Source organism: Ostrea edulis, chromosome 9 (assembly GCF_947568905.1).
Source record: "Ostrea edulis chromosome 9, xbOstEdul1.1, whole genome shotgun sequence".
Lineage (NCBI taxonomy): Eukaryota > Metazoa > Mollusca > Bivalvia > Ostreida > Ostreidae > Ostrea > Ostrea edulis.
In genome coordinates, this window is record NC_079172.1 from 47335027 (window position 1) to 47355099 (window position 20073).

General features: G+C 37.1%; 1 protein-coding gene across 1 annotated transcript; it reads left to right on the forward strand.

The window, feature by feature from the left end:
- Window positions 1-1987: 1987 nt before the first annotated feature.
- LOC130050197 (cyanophycinase-like) lies at window positions 1988-13140 on the forward strand. Its single transcript, XM_056149424.1, has 6 exons — window positions 1988-2204; window positions 7656-7888; window positions 7988-8124; window positions 8940-9072; window positions 11225-11363; window positions 12330-13140. The coding sequence occupies exons 1-6, from the start codon at window positions 2028-2030 to the stop codon at window positions 12780-12782; spliced, it is 1272 nt and encodes a 423-aa protein (XP_056005399.1). The 5' UTR covers window positions 1988-2027; the 3' UTR covers window positions 12783-13140.
- Window positions 13141-20073: the final 6933 nt, after the last annotated feature.

The window sequence follows — 20073 nt, forward strand, 5'->3', positions numbered from 1 at the left end:
TTGGTTGGAATGAGGAAATTCATGTAAAGTGCCTTTCCCAAGGACACAACGTCAGCCCTGCCGCGGCCAGGACTCGAACCCACGACCTTTTGGTCGAGAGTCTGACGGCCTAACCACTCGGGCACCGATGCCACTTCGTTACTAGCTTGAAAATACGGATGTATATTTAATTGATGGAATAAAATTTAGAAATTCATTTCAAAATTAAGGATTATCTCTCTCATGCATAGCTCTTATCCTTGGACGAATTTGGCTCCAGTTTTTGGCACTCTAGTTTTCCTTTTAACTCTTACACGTTTATTGCTATATTTCAAATTTCCAAAATTTCGGCTTGAGCAGCACTGAAGAGACATTATTTGTCGAAATGCGCATCTGGTGCATCAAAATTGGTACCGTATAAGTTTTACTTCATGGTACAATTTTTTTATTTAATTTACAGCTGTAAACTTTGAACAATTAACCATGACACATGGTCAGTTCTCCCATACCAAAGTCTCGGTATAGGAGGCGGAAGTAAACGTAGATCCAGGACTGTACCGTGTATAGATCTTATGTTGGACAATATCGAATGCCCTGGGCATTTTCGAGTCCCCCTGGGTTCCCATTTTCTTGACCTACATTTAGACCCCCTCCTCTTCGACCACTGGGATAGACCTCTCAATGTTTTGAAATTGATATACGCAGTAGAAATAATTTAAAACTAAAATGATAATAGTTCAAAGAATACAGTTAAGAATTTAATGAAAAATGAAGACTTTTTATAAACTTTATTTTCTAGACTGCTTTGGAGGATGCAGCAACCAGCAAACATGGAATGTCCTGATCGATAACAGGACCGAAAATAGTCTGATAAATTTTGAAATAGAACTGAATTCGGCATAGATCATACTAAAAACATAGTCATCTTTATGTCGAAAATAAATTTACCTAGAAAAGTTCAATGAAACAATAAAAATTCAAATTACTGGTTTTTGTTTTCAACTTGAAAAAAATTATTCCATAGACAATAGGAAAATAGAATACACTTTTTTTCTTTTATTGCAGTAAAATTGAATTTTTCAATCCATACATTCACGGACAGCCAGTTAGACCTGAATCTTGATACGATAATGAATTCATCCATTACAGAACGGTACTTAGTCTGCGTCAAGTCTGCAAGATTTAATGGATTTTATACAACTTGTTTTCTCTAGTCAAAATATCTCAAGACAAATGTTCAATGTATAATCCATTTATTATATAAAGTAAACCAAGGGTTTTGAATAGACATCAGTGTGAGAGATTTTGTGAAAGCTACAGAAAAATACCAAGAAATATGTGATTGATTGATTATCCTCTTCGTGTTAGTTAACACATAAGGCTTCCAACAGGGTCCGCCAACCAGCTCTGTCCTTTGCCTTTCTTTCTAATTCATCCCAACTGTATCCCAACTCTTTCATCTCCCTTTCAAGAAATATGTAATGCATGTAAATTTTCAATAAATTAATACAGATTTACATGTATCAAATCATTCAGTAATTTGATTTAGGGTCCTAGCATAATATCTTATTCAGACTATCATTATTAAGCTATACATGACCAGTTTTCTCTTTTACAAATAATTTGCAAAATTCAAAATCATCTACTTGATGCATGACCGTTTTAAAGATTCTTAAAAGATTCCAAATCTTAGAAATAGCATAAACTTGGAAATAGCATCTTTAGCATTTGTAAAATTACTGATAGTTTTCACAGTTTAACCTTTGTATAATGAAATAAACATTTAAGCAATGAATAATTATATTTTGTGTGTGCATACAAATTGAATAATGCGCGTTATTTTCTGTATATTGTCTAATTTCTGAAGAAGAGTTAAACCTTGTTTCAATACAAAATTTGCTTCCAATCAATGTCCGAATTTGTTACCACTGCAGTCCGATAATATATATCGACCGGCTAATCAGTATTAGAACGTCACAGGAATGTTTAGGCGACGACAGCTGTTATCAGTTGTCCCAGATTTTTGTATATGAACTACAGTAAGAACCATGGCTTCTGTTCTAACATTCACAACCATTTCTGTCCTAGTTCAGGGGTGCTCTGCATTCATATTGGATGATGTGTATCTCCCCCAGTATAAAAAGTATGGAAGAAGTCTCTTGCTGGTTGGCGGGAATCTGGCCGAAAATAACAGCCAAATATACAATACCATCATCGAGATGTCTGTGAGTTTTTAATGACAAGCTGATGTCCACCTATTTTGCAATATAAAACATACGGGATTTATTCTTTGTTAAAGTACCTAGTACATGTTTTAATCTACAACATTTCATAGAATACAGTTTACAATGTATATGAGGAACCATTATGGTATGCCGCTGACGTATAAACATAAATCGTCAGAAAAGTCCTAAATTCTATCCATACATGAAAGGCGAAGATAACGAACAGTGATCAATCTCATAAATCCTATAAGCAATACAAAATAGAGAGTTGGGCAAACACGGACCCCTGGACACACCAGAGGTGGGATCAGGTGCCTAGGAAGAGTAAACATCCCCTGTCGACCGGTCACATCCGCCGTGAGCCCTATATCCTGATCAGGTAAACGGAGTTATTGTTACACTCAAAAATTGAACACAATTAAATAATTTCCATCAATATATTCCATGAGTACCTGGTATAGCATGAAAAAGATGTTGGAAGACTGACTAAAGTTTTACTTACAATGCTCTGAATAGTGCAAATTTACAAAGTTCCCACGGACAGGATGTGAATCAATTAATTTTAACATTCATAAGGTGACTAGCTTAATAATTATACTGAGACAAAAGCTAGGGAGCTTCAGATTAAAATAACAAAATGGGGAGTGAGATGTCAGAGTCAATTATGTGATTTAATTTATCATTGCTAAACATTCAGGATTTTGCATCCCCTGTCGACCGGTCACACCCGTCATGAGCCCGATATCTTAATCAGGTAAACAGAGTAGTCCGTAGTCAAAATCAGTGTGCCAAGAACGGTCTAACAATCGGTATGAAACACGTCAGACAGCACTTGACCAAATGATAGGTTGTATTGGCAAACTATATCGTTATAACGACCATAGAATTTTGGAAATGCTAACTTTAAACGAGACTGTTGAAACCCCTGCACCATCAACTTGTTTGTCAGTAAACTGCCTCGATATAAATACTGACCATACGCAGAACAAGCTATTGCATATCGAATCAGTTGAGAGATATAAACATCATATGCAGATGATATGGAACATTGCTACATAAATATGGGAAGCTGACGATGGAGAAGCTTAAATCATAAAGTTGAGTTGTTAGTTTGCCGTTAATATCTACTTTCAATAAGATATCTAAGTATGAAGCAGAAGTGGACGACTCTGGTGTGGAAGATGAAGATAACGAACAGTGATCAATCTCGTAGTCCTTTATTTCGAGTTCACAGGAATATTTTGAATCGACATATGAATGAAAATTATCATTGTTAATAGATAAAAGGACGTCGATATATCTATATGTCGAACATCTTCGCTAGCCTTTACGATCCGCTCCGCTTCTCTACAAACCCTTGACAGATTTAGTGCGATTTTTGTAGTCTCAACTTTCAGCATATGATTGGACGCAGGGAAAATCCACTGCTCAATCAGAGAACGTGTTACGTTTGATCACGTGCAAAACAAAGGAATTTAAATACCTACAATTGTCACTCGGCCGTGTATCAAATATGATGCCATGTGCGCAGTTCAGATTTGAATCTGCGTAAAGAAGTGCATTTTATTTACTACAGTACCATATCATAAGTTTAATATCAAACATCTCTTGTAATTCGTTGTTTTATGTTCTATCTATCCCAGATTTAGACAGTTGCGTCAGGTCTTTTCCTCAATTTGGAATTCACCTTACACACGTGGGGTTATTTTTAGACGTAGACTCAACGACTACATATATTTCATGGGTTCACACAAGTTTATTTTCTAAATATTTTCACTGATTTCATTTTCAAGTTTGCAATTAAGAGATAGTTAAAGTTATGATTAATGTTTTGAATGATTTGCATACCACATTGCGTTACTCTCTAAGCGCAGCCATTTCTGAACAACTTTTAAACAGTAGCTGAAATACGCATTGCCATTGGATAAGCATGATGTAATCCAAACAGGATTGTTTTCTCCATCCGCTTGAAGGCGCCACTCAAAGCTACGAAAATCGCACTAAATCTGCCAAGGGTTTGTAGAGAAGCGGAGCGGATCGTAAACCCTTGGCTAGCGAAGATGTATGTCGAATTGAAGGCCACAGCAAGAAATTTTTTCTTCTCATGTTTGTATATCCCCTCAAGAGATTAATCTAGTGAGTGCGGTGGTCTATGGGTCTCTTGATATTCTAAATGTCACTGTCGCAAGGAAAGCAGTACATACATGTATGATTTTCATTTATAGGATGGAAGAAAACTCGCAATGAGAGTGACCTATGACAGTCGTTTGCTTCATAAAAGGGAGGTTGTGAGTTCAAGCCCCGCTCGTGCCAAGGCCGCGTCATACCTAAGACATTAACATAGGTAGTGATTGCTCCTTTGCCAAAAGCTGAGAATCATGGGTTTTCGGATATAACATTAAAAACGTACATGTAGGTCCCATGTCATGACAGGCGCTGGCACGTTAATGAACCCTTACTGCTAGGACTCTGAGGGCTAAGTATAGGTCTAAATTTGTGGTACTGCAATATGAATGAAAAATTCTCAACGGGACGTCAAACAAACAAACAAATAAAACCAACAAAACAAAAACCTGTGGCAGTTTGAGGGCTAAGTATAGGTCTAAATTTGTGGTACTTCAATATGAATGAAAAATTCTCAACGGGACGTCAAACAAACAAACAAACAAATAAAACCAACAAAACAAAAACCTGCGGCAGTTTGAGGGCTAAGTATAGGTCTAAATTTGTGGTACTTCAATATGAATGAAAAATTCTCAACGGGACGTCAAACAAACAAATAAAACCAACAAAACAAAAACCTGCGGCAGTTTGAGGGCTAAGTATGGGTCTAAATTTGTGGTACTTCAATATGAATGAAAAATTCTCAACGGGACGTCAAACAAACAAACAAATAAAACCAACAAAACAAAAACCTGCGGCAGTTTGAGGGCTAAGTATGGGTCTAGATTTGTGGTACTTCAATATGAATGAAAAATTCTCAACGGGACGTCAAACAAACAAACAAATAAAACCAACAAAACAAAAACCTGCGGCAGTTTGAGGGCTAAGTATAGGTCTAAATTTGTGGTACTTCAATATGAATGAAAAATTCTCAACGGGACGTCAAACAAACAAACAAATAAAACCAACAAAACAAAAACCTGCGGCAGTTTGAGGGCTAAGTATGGGTCTAAATTTGTGGTACTTCAATATGAATGAAAAATTCTCAACGGGACGTCAAACAAACAAACAAATAAAACCAACAAAACAAAAACCTGCGGCAGTTTGAGGGCTAAGTATGGGTCTAAATTTGTGGTACTTCAATATGAATGAAAAATTCTCAACGGGACGTCAAACAAACAAACAAATAAAACCAACAAAACAAAAACCTGCGGCAGTTTGAGGGCTAAGTATGGGTCTAAATTTGTGGTACTTCAATATGAATGAAAAATTCTCAACGGGACGTCAAACAAACAAACAAATAAAACCAACAAAACAAAAACCTGCGGCAGTTTGAGGGCTAAGTATAGGTCTAAATTTGTGGTACTTCAATATGAATGAAAAATTCTCAACGGGACGTCAAACAAACAAACAAATAAAACCAACAAAACAAAAACCTGCGGCAGTTTGAGGGCTAAGTATGGGTCTAAATTTGTGGTACTTCAATATGAATGAAAAATTCTCAACGGGACGTCAAACAAACAAACAAATAAAACCAACAAAACAAAAACCCGCGGCAGTTTGAGGGCTAAGTATAGGTCTAAATTTGTGGTACTTCAATATGAATGAAAAATTCTCAACGGGACGTCAAACAAACAAACAAATAAAACCAACAAAACAAAAACCTGCGGCAGTTTGAGGGCTAAGTATGGGTCTAAATTTGTGGTACTTCAATATGAATGAAAAATTCTCAACGGGACGTCAAACAAACAAACAAATAAAACCAACAAAACAAAAACCTGCGGCAGTTTGAGGGCTAAGTATAGGTCTAAATTTGTGGTACTTCAATATGAATGAAAAATTCTCAACGGGACGTCAAACAAACAAACAAATAAAACCAACAAAACAAAAACCTGCGGCAGTTTGAGGGCTAAGTATGGGTCTAAATTTGTGGTACTTCAATATGAATGAAAAATTCTCAACGGGACGTCAAACAAACAAACAAATAAAACCAACAAAACAAAAACCTGCGGCAGTTTGAGGGCTAAGTATAGGTCTAAATTTGTGGTACTTCAATATGAATGAAAAATTCTCAACGGGACGTCAAACAAACAAACAAATAAAACCAACAAAACAAAAACCTGCGGCAGTTTGAGGGCTAAGTATGGGTCTAAATTTGTGGTACTTCAATATGAATGAAAAATTCTCAACGGGACGTCAAACAAACAAACAAATAAAACCAACAAAACAAAAACCTGCGGCAGTTTGAGGGCTAAGTATAGGTCTAAATTTGTGGTACTTCAATATGAATGAAAAATTCTCAACGGGACGTCAAACAAACAAACAAATAAAACCAACAAAACAAAAACCTGCGGCAGTTTGAGGGCTAAGTATGGGTCTAAATTTGTGGTACTTCAATATGAATGAAAAATTCTCAACGGGACGTCAAACAAACAAACAAATAAAACCAACAAAACAAAAACCTGCGGCAGTTTGAGGGCTAAGTATAGGTCTAAATTTGTGGTACTTCAATATGAATGAAAAATTCTCAACGGGACGTCAAACAAACAAACAAATAAAACCAACAAAACAAAAACCTGCGGCAGTTTGAGGGCTAAGTATGGGTCTAAATTTGTGGTACTTCAATATGAATGAAAAATTCTCAACGGGACGTCAAACAAACAAACAAATAAAACCAACAAAACAAAAACCTGCGGCAGTTTGAGGGCTAAGTATAGGTCTAAATTTGTGGTACTTCAATATGAATGAAAAATTCTCAACGGGACGTCAAACAAACAAACAAATAAAACCAACAAAACAAAAACCTGCGGCAGTTTGAGGGCTAAGTATGGGTCTAAATTTGTGGTACTTCAATATGAATGAAAAATTCTCAACGGGACGTCAAACAAACAAACAAATAAAACCAACAAAACAAAAACCTGCGGCAGTTTGAGGGCTAAGTATAGGTCTAAATTTGTGGTACTTCAATATGAATGAAAAATTCTCAACGGGACGTCAAACAAACAAACAAATAAAACCAACAAAACAAAAACCTGCGGCAGTTTGAGGGCTAAGTATGGGTCTAAATTTGTGGTACTTCAATATGAATGAAAAATTCTCAACGGGACGTCAAACAAACAAACAAATAAAACCAACAAAACAAAAACCTGCGGCAGTTTGAGGGCTAAGTATGGGTCTAAATTTGTGGTACTTCAATATGAATGAAAAATTTTCAACGGGACGTCAAACAAACAAATAAATAATAAAAAAGACAGTTTCTTTGTATGACTAGTTTTTCATCTTCATTAGGGAGGAAGGGGCGTGGCCAAAATCGGAATTATTAACGCCGCCAGCTTAGATCCATTGGGAGGATACCAGTACTATAAGGACTTACTTCTCAGATATGGCGCCCTGGAGGCCAATAGAATCCCAATTGACATCAATCACACCTCTGCAAGCTCAGATCCTAATGTCGTCTCGCTCATACGACAGCAGACAGGGTTCTTTTTTGGTGGAGGGGATCAACAACGAATAATCAACACGTAAAATATCTAAAGTTTTGCGCTTCTATCTTTCTTTCATTTCTGCTTTTGTTAGATATTTGGAATTACACATGTTTGATGACCCAAGTTTTACTGTAGATTGTACAACCCAACCCAATCCGGGCGTTTGGAGTCTCCAGCCCTGGCTGCTCTCAGAGAACGCTTCAATATCGGGGCTGTGATAGCAGGTACTAGCGCCGGTACAGAGTGTCAGCCAAGCACAATCATGGTTAACAGTAAGTCTTACTATTCAATAATATTTCCGACGTAAGACCAGCAGAATCGTGATCAACAGCAAATCTAATATACAATGATATCTCTGACTTAACCCCGACAACATTATCATCCAAAGCAAGTCTTGATATGCAATGCTATTTCCGACTTGGCCTTTAACAGAATCGTGATTAACAGCATATCATGAATGATATTTTTGATTTAACAATGTCAGGATCATGATCCACAGCAAGCTCAAGTTTTAATATGCAATGATGTCTTTTGACTTGGCACCAACAGAATCATAATCAACAGCAAATCTTATATACAATGATAAACGTATCTCTCTTTTGGTCTCAACAGAACGTGACTTGACACCCGAATCGGTTATAACTATCACGGTATCTTTTTTATACATCTATACGCTACACATGTTTAACTACCGTAGACCTGTCCAAACGGGACTAAATATGTTGAGGTGCATTTGAGGTTTTGTATGGGTGAAGTTAAGAAAGACATAATTTTCAACATCCATATTTCACCTGAATACAAGTTACAGGAGACATTAAACTCCTTTGACCTCGATGTCTATCAACAATCATAGTAAGATAAAGAGTACAGATCAGGGGAATCCATGTACCAGTCTCTTAGAAAATGTCCAGATAAAACCATGTTCATAAACAGACAGACATGTTGATTGCATCAATATTCCCTACATTTCGTTTGCGGGGTTATTAAAATGATACCATGTGTCCAAGTAAGCCATTCTGTTTCGTTCTGTTCTCCCAGAAGGAGTACATGTACATGTATTAAATGGTGTGTTTTGTGGTTCACACAGGTGGGGAGAGTTATGAGGCCTTGAGGTACGGGGTACACACAACCTATTCAGACACACACCCTCACAATCTGGTCTATAATTCTAGCGGCGGATTAGGATTCCTCGATGGATTCCTCATTGATGCTCATTTCAGGTATTTGTTTCACAATAAGTTTATTACAGAGTCCTTCTTTCATGTTAGGGAGCATTACATTCTCATTCGGTCTTTTCTTTGCTTCGCTTTGTAGTAATTTGTCTATCTTGTGGATATGCCTATCCCAAGTAAACAACGAAAGAAAGAAAAAAAGATAACGATTATAAACGATTCTACATTCTCACATAATCACCAATCTAAATTTGAGACAATCATGCTAGACCGACATCACCCATGCTAGAATCCCGTGGAGATCCGGGCTAGACTAGATCCTCAATACCCCTTGCTTGTCGTAAGAGGCGACTTAATGGGGCGAGGCGATCCTTGGATGGGACCGTGAAAACCGAGGTTCCGTGTCACAGCAGGTGTCGAACGATAAAAACCCCTCCCTGTTCAAAGTCCGCAAGCGCCGAGCATATGCCTAAATTTTGCAGTCCTTCACAGGTAATAGTGACGTCTCCATATGAGTGAAAAATGATCGAGCGGAACGTTAAACAACAACCCATACGAGGTTTTTCTGACACTGCTACGACGTCATTGTATTTTACAAATTATGATTTACGTTATGTAGTGTAAAAGGTATTGTTTTCTTCCACTTTCGATTAGACATAACTTTCTGAGGGACAACCGTGGATGAATTTTTATGCCCCCCTTCAAAGAAGAGGGGCATACTGGTTTGCACCTGTCGGTCGGTCGGTCGGTAGACCACATGTTGTCCGCTCAATATTTTGAGAACCATTCACTTGATCGTAATGATATTTCATATGTGGGTTGGTTATGAAAAGAAGAGGACCGCTATTGTTTTTCAGGTCAAAAGGTTAAAGGTCAAGGGTCAATCTACTCTGGACATAGGAATATACTGTCCGCTCAATATCTTGAGAACCCTTTGCTTGACAGACATCAAGCTTGGTACACTGGTACATCTTAAGGAGTAGATGACCCCTATTGATTTTGAGGTCACGTTGTCAAGGGTCAAACTGAACATAGGAATATATTGACCATTCAATGTCTCGAGAATCCTTTGCTTGACAGACATCAAACTTAGTACACTGGTATATCTTTAGAAGAAAATGACCCCTATTGATTTTGAAGTCACATGGTCAAGGGTCAAACTGGACATTTGAATATACTATCCGCTCAATATCTTGTGAACCCTTTGCTTGACAGACATCAAACTTAGTACACTGGTACATCTTCAGGAGAAGATCACCCCTAATGATTTTCAGATCACATGGTCAAGGGTCAAACTGGACATTGGAATATACTGTCTGCTCAATATCTTGAGAACCCTTTGCTTGACAGACATTAAATTTGGTACACTGGTACGACATCAAGAGAAGATGACACGCCATCAAGAGAAGATGACACCTATTGATTTTGAGGTCGCGTGGTCAAGGGTCAAACTGGACATAAGAATATACTGTCCGCTCAATATCTTTAGAACCCTTTGCTTGACAGACATCAAACTTGGTACACTGGTACATCTTCAGGAGTTGATGACCCCTATTGATTTTTATGTCACATGGTCAATCCACTCTTGACATAGGAAGATATTGTCTGCTCAATATTTTGAATTGATGATACTATTCTCAATTAAATGATGTGTGTGTATAACCCTTTTCAATTTTGCACCATGGGGGGCATATGTGTTTTACAAACATCTCTTGTTTTTTATTTGCATATAAAGTGTAAACCATTCTCGGGTATGCTCTTTTTAACAGTCAAATTAAGTTCAAATGAGAATTTTGATAATTATGAATTTTATCAAATGTGAATTAATCCACTGAACTGTAGATTAAATGTGAGAAAAATAATCCTTTACTCGTGGGTGATATGGAAATTCCACCACTGTGAAAAGATTTGCTGTCAAGGACTCGGAAAATCCTAACTCCTCGTCCCAAATTGCCAATCTTGTCCCATTGATGGAATTTCCCAAACGACTACATAGTGTCCCATGAAAAACTAGCCATATATTTAAAATTCCAAAAAAAATTAAAAAAAAATGGCATTAAATGATAAATCGGTACGAACAGGATCGACATATTACCTGAAATCATTCCAGTTAATTTATGGCAGTGTAATGAGAGGTCAGTATTAAAAAAAAAGGTTAGGAGGATTTGTACATTGATAAGATAAAAACATGATGTTTCAGTGAACGTGGAAGAGAGGGACGACTGACTGTGCTTCTAGACGAGACTCGTCGAAATTACCACATCTCGCGAGGATTTGGTGTAGACGAGAATACAGCGTTAATTGTCACACATGCCGAGTCTGATGCTATCACAGGAAAGGTATTAGATGTATCATACTCTGGAAATGTTAGAGACACGGAATATTTAAATTGATAGAATTCTATAGAAGTTTTAATTGTGTCATGTTTTTCATTGAATTTGATATACATACGAAGTTCCAGCTTGCGATAATAAGAATGGTTTCAAGAGGACAATGCTGCTAAAGTACAAAACTACTGTATACAGGATTATTTTCGCCCCGTGTTATTTTCACCTTTCTACACTTGTTGACGGTCTCGCTCCGTTTTAAATTCGCCCAAACACAGTTGTGTTTAAAAGAGAGATAAGTACTTGTGGTAAAGTAGAAGATGCTTACCATTTCTTTTTCTCATGTGCAAAAATACACCGCCCCAAGAAATGACCTATTTAATGCTATTTTTAGAATGGATAATTTGCATATATTAGACACGCATGTATTATTATAGGGAGATAACGCAATCAGTACCACAGAAAATGAAGAATTATTTTCCTATGTTCAATTATTTATAAAGAGATCTTTTTTAGTTGATGGAATTTGCATAGCGATTACTTTGTACGTACTACATGCATATATTAATCAATTGTACATACATGTATATATTAATCAATTGTACATATATATCTACAGATATAATTTATTATATAATTGCTTTATGAAAGCTAATCATTTTTGACCTTTGATACCTTTGTGTTTCATTTCTTGAACATTATCATATGTAATCAATTGTCATATAGGAGAGGGCGTTCTAAGTTTAGAACTTGTCCAGACAATAAAGTATGTTCAAATCAAATCATAAGAGAAAAAAATTTCGCCCAGTCTTGAATTTGCCCATTGACAACGAGGGCGAAATGAGCGAAAATAAAACGGGGGTGAATATTTCACTGTATACAGATTTCATAAATTTCCATGACTATGTTTTAGTACCCACTGGTTGTAGGTATCTCTGTCAGAAACTAATACCATATTGCATTAACATTTAATCGAAGGTCATTGGACAGCATGGTGTGGTATTTATAGACGTATCTAACGCCCATCACGATCCCACTAGCACCTACTACTCCATCAGCAATGTCCTGTTTCACTACCTCACGGACGGAGATGAGATAGGACTCAGGGATCTCAACATTACTTTTTCTCCAAGAAAAACGCCAATGAGAGGACACGAGAATTACTATCATGCACTTACATCTACCGATATATTTTACGGAAAACATCTAGGCAGTGTACTGAAGCCCGCATTTACTAGAGCAGCCACGAGTGTGTTCGATTCTCGTCTTGACACCAGGACATACGGCGATACTTACGAATCAAATCCGACATTTCGCGTTACAATGACTCGGACATCTTACTCTGTAGGATATGTAGAAAGGAAAGCTACTTTCCACACCGATATAACATCTTACGAAAATTTGGTGATTGACATTGCTGAACGAAAATGATAAAAAGACTGAAAATGTTGAAAGAAATAGCCATTTGGAGATGCTGTAATTTTTTCACGTTCATGTCATTTAGAAGCATTTTTCTAGATAGATAGGGAATATCATGTTCGGAAAGAGTATTCAATTTCAAGTAATTTAGATAAGATTTTATGAGTTTTGAGTTGAATACATGTTTTTACCCATCTCACCTGCAATTCCGCCTTTGTGGTTTCAGATGTTTTGCTGACAGTCATATAATGGATTGCCAGTAACATTTTCCCCAAGTATACCATATTTCTTCAAGACATATTACAATGTACGTTTCATGCTTGTGTAGCCAGTATTCGAGTGGATTTAACATATTATACCTTATCATGATTAGATTGTTGAGTTTGTTGAAACAGCCATTTTGAAACATACATGTTCGTATTGGGAGGGACTAATGTAATTTTTATACGCCCGCATAAAAATGCAGGCTTATAATGCTACAACGCTGTCGTCCGTCTGTCTGTCCCTTTAACGTTGTCTTCTCAACTCCTCCTAAAGCCTTTAGGAGATTTTGATGAAACTTGGTATAAAGAAAGATCACAATGTGGAGCTGTGCATATTGAAAGGGGAATGCTGTCCAATGTTTTTGAAAGGAGTTGTGGCCCTTGGACATGGAATTTTTTTCTATTCAAAATACTTTGTCTTTGCAATTCTTCCTAAACCCTTTGGGGGATTTGATGAGACTTAATACAAAGAAAGATCACAATGTGTAGATGTGCATATTACAAGGGAAATGCTGTCTCACTATTTTAGAAGGAGTTTCAGCCCTTGAACTGTAAATGAAAATTGCCAAAACGGCGAAAAACCTCAATCAATCATGTATTTTATTGTTGCTTGTAATTTTTTATGCCTACAGATTCAAACATTTGGGGGCATATATTTTTGGTCTGTCTGTTTATCTGTGGAAAAAATTAAACCTTAGCCATGTGTATGAAGAAGTTATAGCCCATGGGCTTAGATTTGTCTTTGCAAATACCTTGATTTTGAAACTCAGAGAACATTTTATATTGATCCAAATTATTATCCTTGGATATGGATTTACTTGGTCAAATTCATGGGTCAATAATGTATGCGAGTGTATCATGTACCGGTTTAGTGCCGGAGTGTTGCCCTATTTTTAAGCACATCACCTAGAACTTCGACAAGTAGACTGAAAAATGTCAGGATCTGAAACTTTTTCCTTTTCTATCTCTCTGACACATCTTACAAATATTATCAAATTAAAAGTGTGTCACTATCATCTATCAATTTAAGGATGAGGATTGTGGTGGCGGATCACAAAACTTTGCACAGGGGAAGATGAGTCAAATGAATGCATTAAACAGATTTGATTGATTATATGGCTTTTTATGCCCCCGAGATCGAAAATCGGGGGGCATATTGTTTTTGTCATTATGTCTGAAACTTTAACCTTGCTAATAACTTTTGAACAGTAAGTGCTAGAGCTTTGATATTTTATATGTGTATTTCTTGTGACACGACCTTTCTGTTGGCACTAAACCTTTTGACATTTAACCTACTTTTGACATTGGTCATAACTTCTAAATGGTAAATATTAGAGCTTTCATATTGCGCATGAGCATTTCTTGTGACAAGATCTTTGTCCTTGTGACCTTGGCCATCTTTGGAATGGGTCATTATTGGGGGAATTTGTGTTTCACAAACACATCTTGTCTTATTTTGACTCGGACTAGTGTATCAATATTCACCTACACACAGTAACTCCGTTTTAAAAGCTCTGTAACTTTGTCGTTATAACGATCTAGTTTGCCAACACAACCTATCATTGGGTCATATGATGCCTGACATGTTTCATACCGATTGCTAGACTGTTCTTGGCACATTGATTTTGACTATGGATAACTCCGTTTACCTGATCAAAATATATGGCTCACGGCGGGTGTGACCTGTCGACAAGGGGTGCTTACTCCTCGTAGGCACCTGATCCCACCTCTGGTGTGTCCAGGGGTCCGTGTTTGCCCAACTAACTTTTGTATTGCGTGTTGGAATTATGAGATTGATCATTGTTCGTTATCTTCACCTTTCATTATGGTATGGCGTCGTCCGTCCGTTCCTCTGTCTGTCCGGACCTTGTGGGCAGAATACAGACCAAACTGTAAGCTCCAGGATTTTACGGCTTCGTACATTTGATCACCATGATGAGAGAAAGATGCCTATTGATTTTCCAGATCAAAGGTTCAGATCGTAGTATCACTTAGTAAGAAAACCTAGTAGGAAACCCTTGTAGACAGGATACAAAACGAACCGTAAGCTCCAGGATATTACAACTTAGTATATTTGATCACCATGATGAGAGGAAGATGTCTTAGACTGTTGTTTTTTAAGGTCAGAAGTCAAAGGCCATGGTCGTACTATTACTTAGAAGGAAAACCTTGTAGGCAGGATACAAACCGAACCGTAAGCTCCAGGGTATTGCAACTTGGTACGTTTGATCACCATTATGAGAGGAAGATACCTATTGTTTTTCAAGGTCAAAGTCGCAGTAACTCTTAGTTTGAAAACCTTGTAGGCAGGATACAAACCGAACCGTAAGCTCCAGAGTATTGCAACTTGGTACATTTGATCACCATGATGAGAGGAAGATACCTATTGTTTTTCAAAGTCAAAGTCGCAGTTACCCTTAGTTGAAAAACCTTGTAGGCAGGATAAGAACCGAACCGTAAGCTTCAGTATATTGCAACTTGATGCATTTGATCAACATGATGAGAGAAAGATGTCTTATGTTTTTCAAGATTAGAGGTTAAGGTTGCAGCATCACAGTAGGAAGACCTTGTAGACAGGATACAAACCAAACCGTAAGCTCCAAGATATTGCAACTTGGTACATTTGATCACCATAATGAGGAAAATGCCTATTATTTTTCAAGGTCAAAGGTCATCGTATCCCTTAGGAGGAAAACCCTTTAGGCTGTATACAGACCGAACTGTTGGGACTAGAACTGTCAAACTTTGTACACATACACTTTATGCAAAGTGGAGGATGCCTATTGTTTCTTAAGGTCAAGGTCGTAGTAGCAGGATGCAGATCGATTCGTTGGGGGCAAGGACCATCAAACTTGGTACACATACATCTTGTGCCAAGTGAAAATATTACATATAGAGTACATGATTTGTCTTGTTTTTACGATGCAAAGAACGTATGTCACACCCTGATGATTGCTGATAGTACTTGAAGCCAAGTTCTGAAAACCATGGTGTAAGAAAACCAAAACCCTATATTTCAACGGCGTATTATGTACCGTTGGCGGTACTCTTGTTGTATCTATCAATATCTAGAGTGTCAAAAAATATAGTACATTTGCGACCGTTACGACGCAACGGGTCCGTGGATTGTTTGACTTTACATTTTGTTCAGAAATTCTCTCCAAGACTTGTTCATAATGTAATAGTAAAAATCCCATAACCCCGTCTTACAAGTAAACCATTGCCGTAATGGTTCGAGGTTTGATAATGGAATACTTAAAGAGTAAACAATTAAGAAAGTCAAGTAACACATGGGTAGTGGTTTGTAGTGGCGGTGAGAGGTCCTGTTGCTAAGCATCTGTGCTCCGTATGAAATATGCGATACAGTTAGATTTTAATGGCAAACATATATAAATTAAAGCAAACATAAAAATGATATGGCAATTTTGGTTATAATGTTATAAACATGTAGTCAGTCATCCATATAACTTGCATAGTGACAGGAACGAGGTGATAATACTATATCCGTACAAGTGCAAGGCTTGGTGCTTAAATTCTTTGCAATTTAACGTAAATGGTGCTATAGTAATCTTTCTTCTGTTCTGGATTAATGCTAATCCTGCCGTTTTCATTCTAGGTCTATGTATCCGGAACTAACACTGGATGTTATTGAGTCAATGTTGATTTTAAACTAATCAGCATTACTCTATTTACTGTCAAATTTCGGTTTCCGTTGTAGTATATGCATAAAAGTAACGTGTTCGTATTCGATAAGCTTTCCTGTGAAGTATGGAATTGTCTTGTGTTATACGAATTCAATGCATTATACATGTTTCAGTTGCACTTGGTGCATTTTTCTGCAATTCTCTGCCCAATAAATATTTATACGTAAACCTTACATAATATGAAATTTATTATCTGCTTTACATTCAGTATGCATGGAGTATGTACATATGCATTGACATACATTCCATGAGTCATATATGAGCTAAGCAAGCGAATCAATTACAGATCAGTCAAAGGGAAAATGCCTTTTGTGCTGCATTTTCACAAGTCAAGGGTTAGTGGTTCGTTCCCTCGCAAAACCCTTGACATCAGTCACCATTCAAAACATGGGTTTGGGACAGGGGATGAAGCTATAAGCTAAAATTAAATCATCCAATGAGATTCCTTGTTCAAGAAGCAAGTTTGGTAAGAGCAAAAACAGAAAGTCTTCGTGGGGTATTTTTCTCATCATTACGAACATTGCGTGTTGATTTTATACGTAACTTAAGTAATAATTCATATTTTCGTCCCTTAAATGTTATAGCTATTTATAATCTATTTCAATTTTAAATAATTTCTTCAATTTGTTGAAACACATCGGCAAACGTATTGGGGCAATCCACCGTTTTCATGCGCCTCGTATTCTATAACCTCGTCTTAACCTTAAAAAAAAAAATGAATTTCCGAAAATCAATGGACGGTTACAAATTTTAAACCATTAAACCATGTTGCCGATGCCGCGTCATGCATGTTTACATGTAGTTTCGCTATCGACCGAGTATAAAAGCCGTTTTCTGATTGGCTCCACGTTACAGGCTGCAAACCAATCATGTGCTTCGTCTCGAGCCCATCTTTTGAATGGTGACTGATGTCAAGGGTTAGTGCGAGGTAACGAATCAATAGCCCTTGACATGTGAAGATGTGTGTGCTGCAGAGATACTCCCTCAGATTTTCTGCTTTTGATACACGCAGAGTAAAATCTTGTCCTTTTGTGTGAAGTCGTATAGATAGATAGATAGTATGTGTGTGTGTGTGTAATCCTGGATTCCACAGTACTGACAATTTCACATGCTTGCTGGTCACTCCATTAACCATTAAATGAACATCTTCCTTGGACTGATCACTATTTATAATAGATTATTGATTCTACCTTGTTGGTCGTTCTGAAGTAGGATAATATGATGCACCTTACCACATTGCTCGCACGTTTGTTTTTTTTTTTTTTTTTTTTTTTTTTTTTTATATACGGACAACCCTTACAAAAATATCCAGTTTTCAAACAGATTGAACTCAACTATATAGTTTCAGAAGGTCGCGTGTAGTACTGATATCCATTCTACTGAAACCCCATCGCTCATGTTAGAAGAATCGGATTCATTTTCTGGGTATGCTTTGATATCTTTACAATTGTAATGATGGGTATATCCTTATGAAAGCATTGCAGTTGTAAATGATGCGCGTACATGCATGAATCCAAGACTACTCGATAAGTATGGTACGTCTATTATGAAAGTAAAATGTAAATATAAGATATAAATTTCATTTTTGAGAACACATGAAGGTATATATTGTAACGCTTTACTCCAGCTTACTTTTCCTGAAGTGCTAGTGCGCCCCATGACGTCGCAGTCCACACCCTTATGTATTCTAAATACACCCCTATTTATATCTCGTTGTAAGAATGTTTCATATCAGTGGGTATACATTTTAGTAATTAATAATACTCGGTACATTTGACTATAAATCTACTGTAAATTTCTATAACAGTAATGACGATCTTCTGTGTCTTAACAACCGTAAAATGGCTGGAATAATGCCAAAACGGTGTCAAACCATAAACAACCAATCAATCTGTTTCTTTGTTAGTGCCTAGGGATATTTCTGTGCAATTTTAGGCGCTATCTTCCAAACAGTGCTGAAATATTGATTAGAAAACTCATTCAGGAATCACATTAACAGAGATTCAACCTATAATAATACATATTCATAATGTACGTAATAATAAATAAACAGTTCGCTCAACTTCGCTCACATCATCTTTATACTTTTACTTTGAAACCACCTGGAAATTACACCACCATATCTGTAACATTTCTAAATCAAAAGTGGAAAGATATACGCTTATTAATACGCCAATTTAATTTTTAGATAAGAGTTCTTCTGTGTAGGAGGTGCATTTAGCGGAACTGTGAATGCCTAAGTGAGACAGAATGGACCTACAGTCAGTAAAGGAAGTCGATAATTTGTATTAAAAGCGGCTTCTCTTTGAATATGTTAATGTAGTATATACAAAATAATATCGAAAGAAATGTTTCACTAAAGTGGAAACATAAGAACAATGCCATATTTGCAAGTAATGTCCTGAATATGATACATATGACCAACGAAATAACGTGATATACACTGTAATAAGAATTCCATATATTTAATTACTCCCTGAATACCTATCGTTTACTTAGTTTGTATATCAGTCGAATTCGAGTGATGAAACTGCGTATGAGAAACTTACTGACCACATTCACCTATGCAAATATGAATATTTGTTCCACTTCCGCATGTAAACAAATTGTTTCACTATGTATGATTGTTCTCCAAAGGGAAATAACTCGGAACCGGTGTATTGACGTAAACTGTTCTAAAGTTACGACATATTCATGTCATACATAAATAATTTATATGGCAGTTCCGCTTATTGAAGAATTCATTGTAGTCTTTGTAGAATATTTCAATTGCAGTGTGTAGCTTGTTTGATCCTCTTATTTACGTCAAAGTTAAATGAATGTATCTCTTTGTAGCGTCAATCGGGACCCCTCGCCCTTTACACCGTATTGACGTAAAAAGGACGAAGAGTTCCGATTGATTGTTGCGTGTGACATCGTGGTGAGAATTTCATCGTCATCGAAAGCAAGTATTAGGATTGGCCTTGATTGCCTAGCGCGCTGGTCACATGCTGCTAGGAGATTAGCTGCGCAGGTCGTCGTGAGTTCAACCCCGGGTAGGGGCGGAAGGTTCATTGCTATTTATATATGCAAGGTGAAGATAACGAACAGTGATCAATCTCATAACTCCTACAAGCAATACAAAATAGATAGTTGGGCAAACACGGACCCCTGGACACACCAAAGGTGGGATCAGGTGCCTAGGAGGAGTAAGCATCCCCTGTTGACCGGTCACACCCGCCGTGAGCCCCATATCCCGATCAGGTAAACGGAGTTATCCGCAGTCAAAATCAGTGTGCCAAGAACGGCTTAACAATCAGTATGAAACACGTCAGACAGCATTTGACCCAATGCGAG

Bases quoted from the DNA above. Each gene is read 5' to 3' on its own strand.
- LOC130050197 (XM_056149424.1), top strand. From the start codon at position 2,028: ATGGCTTCTGTTCTAACATTCACAACCATTTCTGTCCTAGTTCAGGGG. The intron at 2,205-7,655 runs GTGAGTTTTTAA...CATCTTCATTAG, and splicing joins ATACCATCATCGAGATGTCT to GGAGGAAGGGGCGTGGCCAA. The intron at 9,073-11,224 runs GTATTTGTTTCA...ATGATGTTTCAG, and splicing joins CTCATTGATGCTCATTTCAG to TGAACGTGGAAGAGAGGGAC.